The sequence below is a fragment of the Gigantopelta aegis genome, chromosome 9, assembly GCF_016097555.1.
Source record: "Gigantopelta aegis isolate Gae_Host chromosome 9, Gae_host_genome, whole genome shotgun sequence".
NCBI lineage: Eukaryota > Metazoa > Mollusca > Gastropoda > Neomphalida > Peltospiridae > Gigantopelta > Gigantopelta aegis.
In genome coordinates, this window is record NC_054707.1 from 72021707 (window position 1) to 72038826 (window position 17120).

The following is a 17120-nucleotide window of genomic DNA, read 5'->3' on the forward strand; positions in this document are numbered from 1 at the left end:
AATGTTCGAATTGCACAAATAAAATTTTGAATCCAGTATTTCGATCTGCATCAACGAAGGAAGTAAGACGTACAAAATCATATTTTAATAACGGTTATATAGGTTTAAATGTGACGTGTGGGTGAATTGACTGGGGCGAACAGGCTTGGGGGGGGGGGGGGGGGGGGGGGGGGAGTGGGGAAGAGACATGAGGCACTGTCGGACATATTATTTATGATACACAGAAAATAAGAAAAAATCCGCTCTCGCTACGCTATGGGCTACTGGGGTTTGTTTTTCGAATAGTAGCCTGAGATCTTTTATATGAATCATATCCAACAGAGAGAATAAAAATGTATACCATAGTCTTAGTTACAGTAGCCTAAGCTTTGTAGCATATATTGGTTGAAGCGAGATATAGCTATCCCTATAATCCCACCGACGGAGATCAATCACGTGTAACTGCGGTAGACTTCTAGATAAAGTTTAAAGTTATATAAGTATGTTGTTCAACGAAACTACTAGAGCATATTAAAATATTAATCATCAACTGATGGATATATGACAAATATTTTATAATTTTGACATAGGAATCCCGCAACATTTCCATTAGTAGCAAGGGATCTTTTATATGCACCATATCCCACAGACAGGATAGCACACACCACACATATATAAGAATTAAATAATAGGGCTCAAATTAAACATCTGCAGTGGATGCATATACCTAGGTCTAATGCATAAATATTTATACTAGTAATAATTTTTTTGTCGTTTTTACTTTTTTCTATGGCAGTGGTTTTTGTTGGGGGGTTTTTGGTGGGGGGGGGGTCTCGTTTTTCTTTGGTCGTTTTGACTTCATTAACATTAACATTAACAGGTTCAATATTTCTGCTCGTTAATACTTTTGGCGGGATTCAAAAGTGAGATTGTACATTTAACTAAAGTAAAAATAAACTCACAACAAATAAAACAAAAACAGAGAAAACAACAACAACAACAAACAAACAAAAGAAAAAGAAAGAAAGAAAGACGGCTGTCGGTTGAATTAACATTCGTTTTTGTTTAGTTGCGGTTCTGTCAAAAACAAAATTACTTCCGGTTTTGAACTTCCTGGTGGGTTTTGTTGAGAATTTTCATATAAATCATTTTATTTATATTATTTGTACCTAAAAAATAATATTACCTGTTATTTGATTATTATTAACAATTAGATAATAATGGGAAGACGTCCTTACATGTATTTTTTTTTTCGCCGTGAATGCAGAGTGTGAGATTACAATTTTAAATTTTACGATGAATTTAACTGATCAATGACTCATAAGATTAAAGATAATCGTTATTATTTTGTTTGATAATACAATTATGTAATGTGGTCAAATGAACTGGCTTGACACATTGAGTTTGACGACGATCCCTTTAAAAATATAACTTTCTGAGTTACATGTTGAGCAGAAAATACTGTTTTTATTTATTTTTAAATTTGATTGTAAATAGGGACCGGGGACACTTTTTAAATATGACTAGAATTAGACCGAGTACTCTGACTGTAAGAGAGCTAGACGGACATTTGGACATAAAGTCAGAGATCAACCTATGTATATTTTTGGCAATTCCTGACTACCAAACGGTAGGCAAAGATTCCCGCTCTAATACCACAACAATCCTATGTTTGACGTCAAATACCTTTACATCGATCATTTTCGAGTTAACTGATACAAAAAAATCCACATATTAATCACTAATACACATACTACAGAAAGAAACCCGACAGCACCCACATTCAGCTACGCTTCGTGACACTCTGTCGCCACAATTACAAAGCTTGGCGATCTATTTCGAGACATAGATCACGTGATCGCCACTGGGCGATTCCGCCTTGTGCAGCAGTTACAGGGGCCGTCTCATACCAAACGACGTTACAACATGGAAGATTTGGCTAATGCCGTGTACAAATTCCTGTTCCTACGCAGCGACGTTACAACATGGATTAGTTTCTTTTTGTATTTCTGTGATGGAATGTGCATGCTGTAAAGAACGTTTCGAGGATAAAAGTGGACGGCTGCGAAATAGATCGCCGAGCTTTGTAATTATGGCGACGGAGTGTCACGAAGCGTAGCTGAATGTGGGTGCTGTCGGATTTCTTTCTGTAGTATGTGTATTGGTGATTAATATGTGGATTTTTTTGTATCAGTTAACTCGAAAATGATCGATGTAAAGGTATTTGACGTCAAACATAGAATTGTTGTGGTATTAGAGCGGGAATCTTTGCCTTGTACAGAGTAAAGAGCATCAGTCGACCATGCAAAAAGTGATATACAGGTCAATGGTCAATATGTAAGAGGACAAAATGTGTACCATTAATGTTGTATCTCTGTCAAAATGTCAACTTGTGTGTGTTTTATATGAGAGATAGAGAGAAGTGAGACCGAGAGACAGTGAAAGAGGGGGATAGAGGAAAAGAAGGACAGAGCAAGAGAGATAACAGATGTATGTGTTAGGTTTTGGGAAATTGAGTTTCTTCATAATTACAAAATTTGGAATAATTAGAGAATGCTTCATTGTTGTTTGTATGGCTTATTAGCCAGCCTGTCTTTGATTTTTTAAAAATAAGTTAGTGGCATTAAAAAACAAAATTACATCACCCATGCTGTGTTATTGAGACAATTATATACACATTTAGTGCTGTCATTGTCAAAGGTGTGCAAACAGTGGTTTAATTGGTGAAACAAAAAGTCGTAGAATACATGGTTAGGATTTTAAAAAGTTTTTTTATACATTAAGTATAATGTCAAAGTTGACATTTTTACCTGGGTACCACTTTAATTGATTACAGCCAGTGCCCCACAACTGGTGTAACAAAGGCCATGGTGTGTACTATCCTGTCGGTGGGATGGTGCATATAAAAGATCCCTTGATGCTAATAAAAAAAGAGCCCATGAAGTGGCGACAGCGGGTTTCCTCTCACAATATCTGTGTGGTTCTTAACCATATGTCTGACGCCATATAACCGTAAATAAAATGTGTTGAGTGCGTCGTTAAATAAAACATTTCCTTCCTTCCTTCCACTTTAATAGTTGATATTTTGACTTGACATTTTTTCCTACATCCGTTAATTCCGACAAACAGGAAGATGTTGTTAACGGGCGATCACAGTTATACAATAAATCAAAACATCTAAATTTTGTCATGTACTGCAAGAGTAATAAATTAAATATAATTACCTCACAAAAATAAATACTTGCAATAACGACATCAACACTATTTTTTCAATAATTAAATGCAGTATCGCTACTTTTTTTACTTTCACACTGAATAAAACGTAAAGTGGCAAGTAACATGAGTTCTATATTTGTTATAAAGTTTTATCAATGTATTTTATACCTGGTATTCTTCCAATATTAAACAATAAATATTTTATAGACGTTAACTAACATGTGCTTTTCAAACCTTGCATTCGGCAGTGGTGTAACGGATGTGAGTGGCGCTACCAGTCTTCCGGTGTGGTCTCTATTGTAAACAAAAAAGAAGTTTTGTTTAAATTTAAAAAGAAAAAAAAAGTACCATTCATCAAGTACAAAATGTACAAAAAGTACTGTTTGGCATATAATTTACTAAAAAGCCAAAACTGGCAGTGTTCTCGCTGGGCAGTGGGTGAAAATTAAAGGAGGGTGGCCACCCTTCCAAAAAAACAACAAAAACCAACCGAAAAGCCAAAAAAAAAAAAGGAAACCTTGGTTACCATATATCGTTGTGTATCGGTTGGTCGACTTTGTGGAAAACATACTCATTATTTTGCCTCTCATTATTTGGTACAAAAAAGTTGATACAAAATACAAGCTGACTATGTTGTGACAGTTGTCGGACTCGGTGTGATATTCACAGACAATTCCGGTTTTACTAAACCGATCAAAGTTTTAATATTATTTTAATAAAGATTTCAAGATATATGTAAAACAATACATATGTTTGTAAAGTGATCCCCGAATGTGGGATTATTTCCATCTTCATCGAATAAATCGATCGCGTTTGATATCGCCAACTGATAAAAAGTAGTTTTATAATTGGAAAGGCGGTGCAGGCCTCCACAAATTACATGAACGACCGTTTCGTTCGTGCATAGATTATACCATTTTATTTGGCATAACCGATTTACCGTTTGTGTAAAATTTACTGAATGATTAGTCCCGGCAAAGTACCAAAATATTTTTATTGTGAGTACAAACATTAGACTTGTTCCTGACGCAGTGCTTTTTCGTAGCGTGTAACGTAACCAGTCAAGTTTGTATAAATATTTTGCGAAATAGGTGCATTCCCATTGGTTGTTAGAAGGCGTTATAGCCGAATTTAACCAGTCAAAAATGGCGATATTGTAATGGTCATTACAATCTCGAACTGGATCAGCAACCAGAGTAAAATAGTCACAGAGACCCTATTATTAACTGTAATTTCGAATCGGATAGTGACAATGATAATGACAGTGACAGTATCAGTATCCACTGTTCCTCAGATGACGAAGATGGCACCGAGTTTCCCACTCAAGACTGAATGTCATGACATTATATACACAAAAGAATAATATTATAAAATTAATGGTAAGAGATTGCCTTGCAGTGAATTCTTATTTATTCACACGTAGTTATGCACACATGATGATGTGTTTTATATAATAGGTCAAGCCTGACATTCACTATATTTTGGTAATTTATTACAATAGTCCTAATCTTTATTATTATTTTAAATCTCTTAAACATTTGTATACATATACTTCTTACTTACCATTGCCACTCTCTTGTTTCTCAAAATTAAGTGGTTTTTTTTGTTGTTTTAAATTCTAAAGAAAAAAAACAGTTTATGCAAACCAAAATAGGTTATGCAAAATCTTTTGGCATAACCCCTTTTCAGGTTATGCAAAGTTTTAATTTGTGCAGGCCTGCATTGTATATAATAATATATTATTTGAAACCCAAGATAAATTATTTTAATTATAAACACTACCACTTCCGTTGTTTTTATAAGCTGTGATATCCCCCCAAAAATGAAAAGTTTATTATATTTTATAAAGAATTGCTGAATTAATAGAATGTCAGATATGACAGAAAGTAAAATTCATTAGTTACAACCAATTAAATCTGCAATTGAGGACAAAATATCAGACGGTCGTGGAAAGAAAAGACAGAATGACAGGTTTGATCACGTGACACATTTTTTCGAGATTGTCGAGTCGATAACAAATAAAATGTTTTCATTGTTCAAATAAAATATAACTTTTATTGCGTGTATCGTGATCAAACATACAAATGGATACAGGTATGGGACAAAATAGAGGTGGTTAAAAATACTGTTAAATTACTTACATCCCAGTAACACGTAAGCTACTGATTACTAGATTTTGCCAAATTTGTGTAATAAAATAAAATATATTCTACCAATATACATGTATAAGCTGATGGGAAATTGTTGTGTGTGGCACAGATTACAACAAGAAACAAGAGTTTGTTGGACAGAAATGAATGAAACTCAAAAGAAAGGAAAGGAAAGGGAAGGAGGAATAAATAATAAACTATGGCCTCGAGATATAAGCCCTAATCTAGCCAGGGAAATGCATTGGTTTTCACTGACAGTCAACCTAATTTGATTTTAAAAACAAAATAACCCAACAGACATTAAAACACTGACTTGTTTAAAATACCATAGCTCACTTGTCACTTTGTCGGTTAGTGTTTTTACATTGTACTTTAACACCAGATTGTACATCAGTGCATGTCGTGCTGTTTGCAGTGTCCAGTCAATCATTGTTTGGTTCTCAGCCAGATTCATTTCTGTAATAAATGCCCCAAAATACTAATTATTACTTTCATTTTAAATAACATAACAGCACATTAATGATCAATTACTTAATAATATCACATTTTATTCCCTGAAGTATTGGTGTTTGAAATCGAAATTTACATTTTGAACTGAGTGTAATTTGGAAATTTCCCAATGAACATGGAACAAGACAAAACAATGAAATGTACAGATAAATGTTCATTTTGCCTATTGTCAATTCTCTACTACTTTTTTTACATGTAGTTCTAAATTAGAGTTGAGTCTGGTAATCCGTACAGTTGGCTAACTCCATACACCCAAATAAAGCATGTTCTACATTCTACGACTTTGTGTTTTCATTACTCAGAATAACTGTAAATAATTTTTATTCAGAGCATACTCAAAATGTTCAACATTTTACACTTCATAAAAGGAAAATCACTCATTATTAGTATTGTTCTGGCATACCATCTGTCTAGAGTGTGTTGTACAGGCACTTCCATCCAAATCTGTATGGAATTACCTGACTCTACTCCAGGGCCTGTAGATATTAGTTTTCTGATGATGATGTCAACTTTTTCATCAATATGTGCCAATCAGATTGCAAAAATACGAATATTCGGTTAGGAAGGATTTTCTTTGCATTTCTATTTCTGATGAACATTTATTAAATTTATGCCCCTAACATTGACAGCTTCCTGTTAATGACATTATTGTAGATACACATCAAGTAATAATGAAAATATACACACATGTACATATGAAAATAAGTAATACATTTTTTGTTAATATTTCAACATTAATTTTCAGGTAACTAACTAGTAAAGAAATCTTGCCACCATGACTATGATGGAGTTTTTTGGCTGTACTTTCATAGCCTTTGGTCCTGCATTGGCTATGTTTGTGTTCACCATCGCCAGACACCCATTGCGCATTATTGTCTGGATAGCAAGGTTTGTTCAGTCTTGTGATATATATTTAGTTTGTTATTTTAGATCCTGTAGGCCCTACATATAGATAAATGTGTCAACCAGTTATGAAGTTCCATTATTCTCCTTTACAGTTATTAAAACAATTTTTTAAGGATTTACATGCATGACATTCTTTAGTTTATTAATGTTTGCTTTCAAGGTATATTAATTTAAAAATGGTTTTGTTAAAATGATGGTACATGTACAAGGATCCATCCAGGCATTCTGTGGGTCCGATCATTGGCCCCTTCCCCCCAAAAAGAGGCACTTACAATTCTCAAGTTTCATACTTAAAATTCCCAATACATATATATATTTTATTATATCTGTTGTAATAAATTAATTTAAATGGTGTACTGCATTATTCAGTGACCTAAAAACATTTATATGCACTCATTTTTCCACAGTGGCGGGACGAAGCCCAGTGGTAAAGCATTCACTTGATGCGCGATTGGTCTAGGATCGATCCCTGTCGGTGGACCTATTGGGCTATTTCTCGTTCCAGCCAGTGCTACACAACTGGTGTAACAAAGGCTTTCCTGTCTGTGGAATGGTGCATATAAAAGATACCTTGCTGCTAATCGAAAAGAGTAGCCCATGAAGTAGCACCAGTGGGTTTCCTCTCTCAATATCTGTGTGGTCCTTAACCATATGTCTGATGCCATATAACCGTAAATAAAATGTGTTGAGTGTGTCATTAAATAAAACATTTCCTTCTTCCTTCCTTTTTCCAGTCCCATCAGACATGGGACCATGGCAAAATATTGTGGATACATTTCTGATGTATGTATATATTCTAACTGGCATGGATACCAAATACATACATGTACAATGTGTATGTGTATATACATGCGTATAAATGACAACAGGCAAATTTAATTTGAGAGGATCAAGGTAATAAGATATTAGGTGATAATATAAACATTTGTATAATCAGACTGAGCATGATCCTAACAACAGGTAAATATTCTGATGCAAATTACTCTTAACACTAATAATGTTTTGTATAATACATTTTTTGTTTTTGTCTTCCAGTGGGTTTTTCTGGCTACTTGCTCTACTGATTTCTTCCATATTATGGTTTGCTGTGGTGCCTCTCCGAGATCAGTTGGCATTTGGTCTGGTGTTCTCGGTGATTTTCCAAGAAGTCTTCAGGTTCTTGTTCTACAAGATGCTCAGGTACAGCCATACATTTAGTTAGCAAACTAGTTTATATTATTAAAGAAATGAGAATCACAGTTTTCTACATATTAATGTATATATGAAGTAGAATTTCTGGCTCCATGCAGTGCAAGGGTGTATACTCTCTGAAAAAAAACAAGTGGAATACAAGCCTCAAACTTAAGTTGTTTCTCACGGCAATGTTTTAAAGAATTGCCATGGGCGAAATGGTCCAACGATTGCAATTTTGAGACTGCCTGTAACAGGTTTTTTTTATAGTAACATTTGCAGCAAATAAACATGACTAAAAGGTTATTTTGCTGTATGTAAACATATTTCAAACATGCAAATGTTAAGTATTGGCAGATAATATACACCAGGTGTATACATTTTGTCATTGTTGAGGAGCACCGTCGGTGATGCTCTCTACCTATGGCAGTTTATATCTCATCGACAGCAAATGCTGTTGTTGCCGTCATTAAGTTCAAGCCTTGAAATACTTTGAAAAGCAAGCATATAGTACATACATGTATCTATTCACACATATGTACATATAAACATGTATGCATGCACACACACATTCACAAACTACAGCGAATGTTTGAATTTAAAAACCTCTTATAAGATAAGTTATTGATGGAAATTGTTAACCATTATTCGTATATATATATATATATATATATATATATATATATTTGTCATATAATATCTTACATTTTCAGTGCAATCAAAGTATGTGATATTTTTCAGATCCCATACTTTAAGAATTTGATAACTTTGCAAATTAGATGTAAATTAGTCACGGTCTTGGCACTAGGTTTATTGACATTTAAGCAAACGTACTCGGGTGACACTCCATGATTGACATATGCATTCATAGTCATCAAATAAAAACATTTCAATGACAATTTGACACTGAAAGCTGTCCAGCGTTCAGAAAACAAAAAACGTTAGGCATAACTTTATTTTAATGTAAGGACATCCAAAATGACGTCATTCGTGTTTGACATCATTTCCATTCAAAAATACACCGCGCCACATATTCTTACATCTAGTAATGGTGGACTGGAATTAAAGTTGCATGTACAGTTTACAAAAACACGTTAAGCTTGAGCTTATATGATAAAGAGATTATTACCCTCGTGTATTTCGGTATCGTCAATATCATATATTAGGAATAAAAATAATGTATTATGCTCACCAGAGGCTCGCATAATACAATTTTTATTCCTAATATATGATATTGACGATACCGAAAAACACTGGTAATAACCTCTATATCTATACAGTGAAACCTCTCAAAACACTGGTAATAACCTCTATATATATATATATATATATATATATATATATATATATATATATATATATATACAGTGAAACCTCTCAAAACACGGGTAATAACCTCTATATATATATACATTGAAACCTCCCAAAACACTGATAATAACCTCTATATATATATATACAGTGAAACCTCCCAAAACACTGGTAATAACCTCTATATATATATATATATATATATATATATATATATATATATATATATATATATATATATATATATATATATATATACAGTGAAACCTCTCAAAACACTGGTAATAACCTCTGTATATATATATATATACAGTGAAACCTCCCAAAACACTGGTAATAACCTCTATATATATATATATACAGTGAAACCTCTCAAAACACTGGTAATAACCTCTATATATATATATATATATATATATATATATATATATATATATATATATACAGTGAAACCTCACAAAACACTGGTAATAACCTCTATATATATAAATATATATATACAGTGAAACCTCCCAAAACACTGGTAATAACCTCTATATATATACACAGTGAAACCTCCCAAAACACGGGTAATAACCTCTATATATATAGAGAGTGAAACCTCCCAAAACACTGGTAATAACCTCTATATATATAGAGTGAAACCTCTCAAAACACTTGTAATAACCTCTATATATATAGAGTGAAACCTCCCAAAACACTGGTAATAACCTCTATATATATATATATATACAGTGAAACCTCTCAAAACACTGGTAATAACCTCTCTATATATATATATATATATACAGTGAAACCTCTCAAAACACTGGTAATAACCTCTGTATATATATACAGTGAAACCTCCCAAAACACTGGTAATAACCTCTGTATACATACAGTGAAACCTCTAAAAACCGGACCCTCTGTTAACCGGAATTCCCTCAAAACCGGATGTTTTTCGTGGTCCCTGTTTAAATATCTGTGTAGAAGAGAACCTCTGTAAACTGGATACCTCTTTAAACTGGACTTTTAACTTAGTCCCGAGCGTGTCCGGTTTAGAGGAGTTTCACTGTATTATCTTAATTCTAGATAGTAATATTAATGTAATTATACACATATATATTATACAATGTCATTTAATTACATGATCTTCTTAGTCATTTATATATAATTATATATCTTACCTAATGTCTATTTTGGAACATTTTGGACTTGATCAATAAACATTTCAAACCGAAAAGCTTGTAATCTGATAATGAATTTATGTTTATAAATGTTTGAAATTTCCATTCAGAAAAGCTGATGACGGACTGCAGAAAGTGACCCAGACCACAGATTCGGACAGTCTGACAAGTAAAGACATCACCAACAAACATATCATGGCTTACGGTGAGAAGATATACTCTAATGTTACAGGAATCATAAACTGAGAATTTGTTACCATTGCTTTAATTTTTAATATGGAAAATATCAACCAAGTCTGTGTTAATTACTATTTGTCAAGGCACTGCCGAAGCAAATACTGATTAACCATATTTATGTCTTTAACAGTTGCATTTATTTAATATTTATACTAGAATCTGTAATATAATATGCATGGGCATTTTAACAGTTTCCCATCTTTCCGACCTTGTCGCCTCTTTCAATTTGTACTGTCGACCACCTTCTTTGTACTTTCCCAATGCCATGTTCATAAGGATCTTTTTGCACTCGAGACTAAATATTGCATACAAAGATTAATTCCATTACTATAACTGGCTATCTAAATGGCTTTCATATTTTTGTTGGGAAGCCCAGTGTAAGGTCACCATACCCCATGTACACTTTGCGTCTTTCCCGTACGTAGCACAGGTTACATCTAGTTTCAGTATCAAGACTGGCTCTGCCAATAGTCATATTTGCCAGTTGCAAATTTTAAAAACAATTGCCACATTTTATTTTAATTTGGCAGAAATATTTAATGTATTTATTGATATTTTGTTGGAAAATAAAACTAACTTTTTGAAGTTTACTAGATAATTTGGCGAAATGTTTCTGCTCACCCAGAGCTAGCCCTGAATATATCCCACACTTCTCTGGCCATTGTAAGTATACTTTTATTTTTTTAAATTTAATATGCTAGTAACCGTTTTTAGCTGACACTTATAAACATGGCCCTTCTATTTGTAGTGTCTGGATTCGGCTTTGGAATCATCTGCGGAGCATTTTCACTGATTAACGTTTTAGCAGATATGTGGGGACCAGGCACCATTGGTATCCATGGTGATTCGAAATTCTTCCTCCTTGTATCAGGTAGGTTTATGCTTTATAAATGTTCATTTGTTGTCTAATAGGTCATCCAAGGCTCGCTGTGTCCATTGACAAATTAGCCAATTGCTAATTTCTGTACAAAGTGGCTACAACATTTAGTCTTTGGCTAATCATATATTCCTTAAATTAACCACATTTTAATAATATTGGTTAAACCAAAATCCATTCCTATGTGAGCCTTGACCATCCTTTTTTGGTTCTTTCATTTGCAGGGCACTTGCCTGAAGTGCTTGCATCGCAGGATCAACCAGTTCACCACAACTGGTCAAAGCCGTGGTATGTGCTTTACTGTCTGTGGGAAAGTGCATATAAAAGATCCCTTGCTGCTCATGAAAAAAATGTAGCGGATTTCCTCTGATGACTACGAGTCAGAATTACCAAATGTTTGACATTCAATAGCCGATGATTAATTAATCAGTCTGCTTTAGTAGTGTCTTTAAAAAACAAAACATACTTTACCTTTCATTTTCAGCTTTCCTGTCTCTGAGCTTCATCCTGTTGCATACATTCTGGGGGGTGATATTCTTCCACGCTCTCGACACCAAGCGATTCGTTCCATGTGCTGTGCTGCTGTCGGTCGTCATAGTCTCGCACATGGTTGTGTCATGTATGGTAAGATCAACTGGGTGCTTTCTAGAGTTGTTCTAAAACAGTTGTGTTGGGGGGGCTGGAAACCAGTTTCTTTTAATTCCTACTATCTCCCATCACAGTAATATCAAATACTTAGAAATCATCCAGTAAATATGCTTTAATATAATTCAAACCATGCATGGGAAAACAGAATCTTCTTGGGGAAAGTACCCTACACACACACACACACACACACACACACACACACACACGTGCAAAACCTCTCACTTTTATTTTACCAACATCAAATAATATTTTTTTCAAAAAGCTAACATGCATAAAAATTGTTTTCTCAATCAATCTAGCAGGCAAGAACAATTAATTGAACCCCGTTCATACACACTTGGTAACTATACCTAAAGTTGTAACGAACTGGGTTACCAAAATAATTTTACATCATTTGTTTTAGTAATTTAGTAATATTGCTTTAAGTTTATTTAAGTTAAATCTAAATTAATTTAGCCAACACACAAGACATAAAGAGTTCGCCTAGTTCCCCCGTCCACACACACACATACCCTGGTACTAATTTCCAGAATGGAGGAGATGTTTTGAAATCTTTTTTGTGAAAATAATTAGAGGGTAATAAACAAGTTACTACTTATTTTCAAAACTTATGTCCCAAGTGAAATAATTTTCACTTGTCACAAGCTTTAGCGAGTGACACATGAAAATTATTTTACGAGTCACTAAACATAAGGGAGTATTACTATAACTTTGTATTTTAATCACTTTTACAGATAATTTTCAAAAACCAATTGAAAGTTCTATTTATTCTGTTAAAAAATCTATAATGAATTAAACTAACATTTTGCGGGGAACATTTTTATCAGTGTCACATTGCGATTCACTACACAACTTTCAGAGATTGCTACACAATTTTACAATCATTAAGCAATAGTTACTAATTAATTTTCAATTGACTAGAAATATGACTAATCAAAATTTTGAAAAAAAATTTCCCTGTTTAATTACAAGTTATAACACTGAAAACAGAATGCCATAAACACAAACTCTTTTAAACAACATGTATGTGATGTCATTTTGTGTGCTTGCCAAATAGTGATGATGAAATATTTAGTATTGACACAGTCATTGGTTTGTAAGCGTCTAATCATCCAATATCATTGTACGGTACACCAATGCAGAGTATTTCTCACTGGAAAAATATAAAAAATATTTCCCCTGTTATGAATGACTGCAGGGATAATAAATAAAAATATGTCATGCTAAGTCACCAGCATGCACACACAATCAATTGATGCTTCAGTATTCCTTTTGTCTTGTCATATTCTGGTTATATCAGAAAAAATGGCTTCTACAGTACAGTAGTTAAAGCTTTACAGTTATTTCAATTTTTTCCTTCCAGACTCTGTTCAACCAAAGAACGGCAAGCCGACCAGAACCATTATACCTTGCAAGTCTTATTCCAGCGTACCTAATTCTCATCATCAATGGAGTTATAGCATTTTTCCTGGCAGGGGGTTCATGCTCCAATATCAAGCTGGCTATACAGTGCAGAAAAGGAAGATACGAAATGGATTAAATAAGGATTATGTAAACTGGCAGTAGAGCAAAGACGAGCTAAAGGGCAAGGCACTATCTTCATTATGTTGCCAAGCAGCAGATTAATGATTTTATAAACCTGTTAATCTTGTAAAGAACATCTATATCCAAATAAATTACAATTATAATCTTACTTTGGTACTAAAGGCCTGGAAACAAATTTTATATTTTTGATAATATCAATTATAATTTTTTTTTAAATAATTATATTTGAAATTTAAGTAAGTTCTGGATTAATCAGAAGATTAGAGCTGTAGTGTACCTGTATAGCCCATTGGTAGAACACTCACTCCAGGTGTGATTGGTCATAGGGCTGATTACTGGCAAAATGCTTGACACCAAATAGCCATAGTTCAAAATGTGTCACAGTGTCTTAAGCAAAGACAGTGACACTCCTTTAAACTGGACACCCAGGGGACCAAGTAAAAAGTCCAGTTTTTAGAGTATCCGATTTAGGCAGGTTCTGTTATATACTAATTAAAATAATTCTGTTTTTTGACTAAAAATTTAGGTTTGCCGAAGGACTGATTTTCAGGGATTTCACTATATTTCATTCCTTTCCTGAAGATGAAGGGTGCTGGCAATTGGATAGATGAAATAAGATTCCTGGCCCTAAAGGTTTTACAGCCTCATATTAAATTATTTGTCTGCTAAAGCAGATGTTTCTAAGGGGAAACGTGGCACCCAGATGAGATCCAGTCCACTAGATTGTTCAGTGTTTAGTGATTGAATTATGTTACTTTGTTGGCTGATATTGACTTGTAAGTTTCGTAATTGATGTATTTGTATCAACGAAAGTACATTCTTAATACCTTTCAAGAGATTAATATATATATATATGAAAAACCAGACTGTTTTGTGGAATTGAGTATATTCAAAAGGTAGTTTGGAAATATCTGCTGGACAACTTTTAAAAACACCATGGATGAGACCCATTGAGAACATCATAGTATTGCTCTTGCTTCGGTACATTCCATATTGATATATTTTTATACACATGTAGTATACAACACAGCTGGTGAAGATAATAAACAAATGTATTTGACAATTTTTATTTAAAAATGCGTAGCCATCTTTAGTTGGGTCTTATTCAGACAGAATAAAAATAAGTCATTCGGTACTCCAATTCTCACATTAGATTTTGGGAAATTTAAATAAAATTCATTATCCTCCTCACAATTCCATAAATATACTATTGTGTTAGTTGAAGCTTTCTTTGTGGCATGTTATCATGGTTCATGATGGCTCTAGATAAAGCAGATGATTTAGGTATATTCCTAACAATATTATTTTTACATCTTGTAATTATATGAATTGGTTTTCCCTCGTAGATAGGTTTACAATGTTTTGGAATATTGGGCCCTGGTAACTTGCCCATACCAATATGTCCAGTATGTCCTAGGTATGGTAGTCTATGTGTCGTCTTGACCCAGTCTATATAGTTAGTTTGGCAAACCAAATGTATACAAATTGCCTCTAAAATCAGATTCAGCTCAATCGGCTGAGTGCTCGCTTGAAGTGCTTGCATCGTAAGATCGAACTACCTCTGTGGATCCATTCAGCTGATTGGTTTTTTTCTCATTCCAACCAGTGCACCACAACTGATCAATGGCCATGGTACTGTATGTACTGTCCTGTCTGTGGGAAAGTGCATATAATAGATCCCCTACTGCATTAGGAAAATGTAGCAGGTTTTCTCTGATGATTACATGTCAGAATTACCAAATGCTTCACATCAAATAGCCGATGATTAATTAATCAATGTGCTCTAGTGGTGTCGTTAAACAAAACAAACTCTGTCAGTAAGAGTAGCCTAGATAGCAGCAGTTGATTTTTTTCTTTCTCTGTTGACCAAAATGTGCTGAGGTGTTATTAAACAAGTATTCCTTACCTTAAAACTGAGATTTAATCAATAGAATTTGATGGTAATTTGTAAAGAAACTTATTTAAATTGGAATTGTTAATAGAATTTGATGGTAATTTGTCAAGAAACTTTTATTTATATTGGAATTGTTAATAGAATTTGATGGTAATTTGTTAAGAAACTTATTTAAATTGGAATTGTTAATAGAATTTGATGGTAATTTGTAAAGAAACTTTTTTAAATTGGAATTGTTAATAGAATTTGATGGTAATTTGTAAAGAAACTTATTTAAATTGGAATTGTTAATAGAATTTGATGGTAATTTGTAAAGAAACTTTTATTTATGTTGGAATTGTTAATAGAATTTGATGGTAAGTATATATGATGACATTTATATGCACTGGAATTGTTTTGGGGAACAACCGTTATGAGAGCTGGTATGTTAGTACGAGTTTACCATTATTTGGTATAGTCAAGTGCCAATTCATCCATTCTGTTTTGATGTAAACAGACTGTAACAGACACTCTTGACTCATGTAGTATTCTCAGTTTAATGAAGAGCCATTAAATAGCAAGTCTAGTAAGAGACAACAGTTTACGACTGATCTGTAGATCTATTGGAAAATTATATAGTCCAGACTTTTTAGTGTTCTTTTCCTGCATTCATACTAAAATTGAGATGTATGTACTACTGAATAGGATGCTTACAAAATAGTAAACATTTGCAAACGTCCATGGAAGAGAGGATAACTAACAATACATTGGCATTTTAATCACACTGTCAATTAATCCGATGTCTGGGAAGTGCGATTTAGGCATGTTTGATTGTACTTAAAAAGATACTCATGAATACCCATTAAAGTTTGTATATTGTGAAAGAATTCCATCACATTTGTGTGTATTACGGTGATTGTCATTTATACACATTTGCATTAATGTCATGAAACTGGATTCAGCCTTTTTGTGTATATATTTGATAAATATATGTTGACATTTATGATGTAAATAATTCAAAATTTATTTTATTTTATTCAATTCAAGATAAATAATGACACAAAAGTCGGTGTCATTTTTTGTTAGTCTTTATTTTCCTCCCATCAATTCATTATTCATAAGTGATTTTCATAAATTACTTACTCTTATATGTAATAATATAATATATTACCCGTATATTTTAAAGATTTCAACATTCTATCATTTGTTTTTCCCAAAACTGGATGCATGCATTAAACAAATTATCTTTTTATCAGACCGTTATTCATCAACACAAATACACATGAACACATACAAACATGCCCACCAGTTTAAATATCTTATGAAACTAGTCAACGCAAAGTTGTAGAAACTGTTATAATGGTGCAACTCATTTAGTAGCATCAGCAAAAAATGTGCTAATTTTGTAAATATTGATGTCCAAATGGCTCTATATTACCATATGTTGTCTTTGCTTGTTAATTTTTTATTATTTAGTTTTTTTTTTGCTTAGTTTTGGTTAAATAAAAAAAGAAGAGAAAATAGCAGCAGCG

General features: G+C 33.2%; 1 protein-coding gene across 1 annotated transcript; it reads left to right on the plus strand.

Annotated features, from left to right (window-relative positions):
- The first annotated feature begins 2225 nt into the window (after nucleotides 1-2225).
- LOC121381872 (gamma-secretase subunit Aph-1-like) lies at nucleotides 2226-15355 on the plus strand. The gene is made up of 7 exons (XM_041511258.1): nucleotides 2226-2469; nucleotides 6601-6743; nucleotides 7797-7940; nucleotides 10519-10613; nucleotides 11394-11516; nucleotides 12007-12146; nucleotides 13534-15355. The coding sequence occupies exons 2-7, from the start codon at nucleotides 6631-6633 to the stop codon at nucleotides 13708-13710; spliced, it is 792 nt and encodes a 263-aa protein (XP_041367192.1). The 5' UTR covers nucleotides 2226-2469; nucleotides 6601-6630; the 3' UTR covers nucleotides 13711-15355.
- Nucleotides 15356-17120: the final 1765 nt, after the last annotated feature.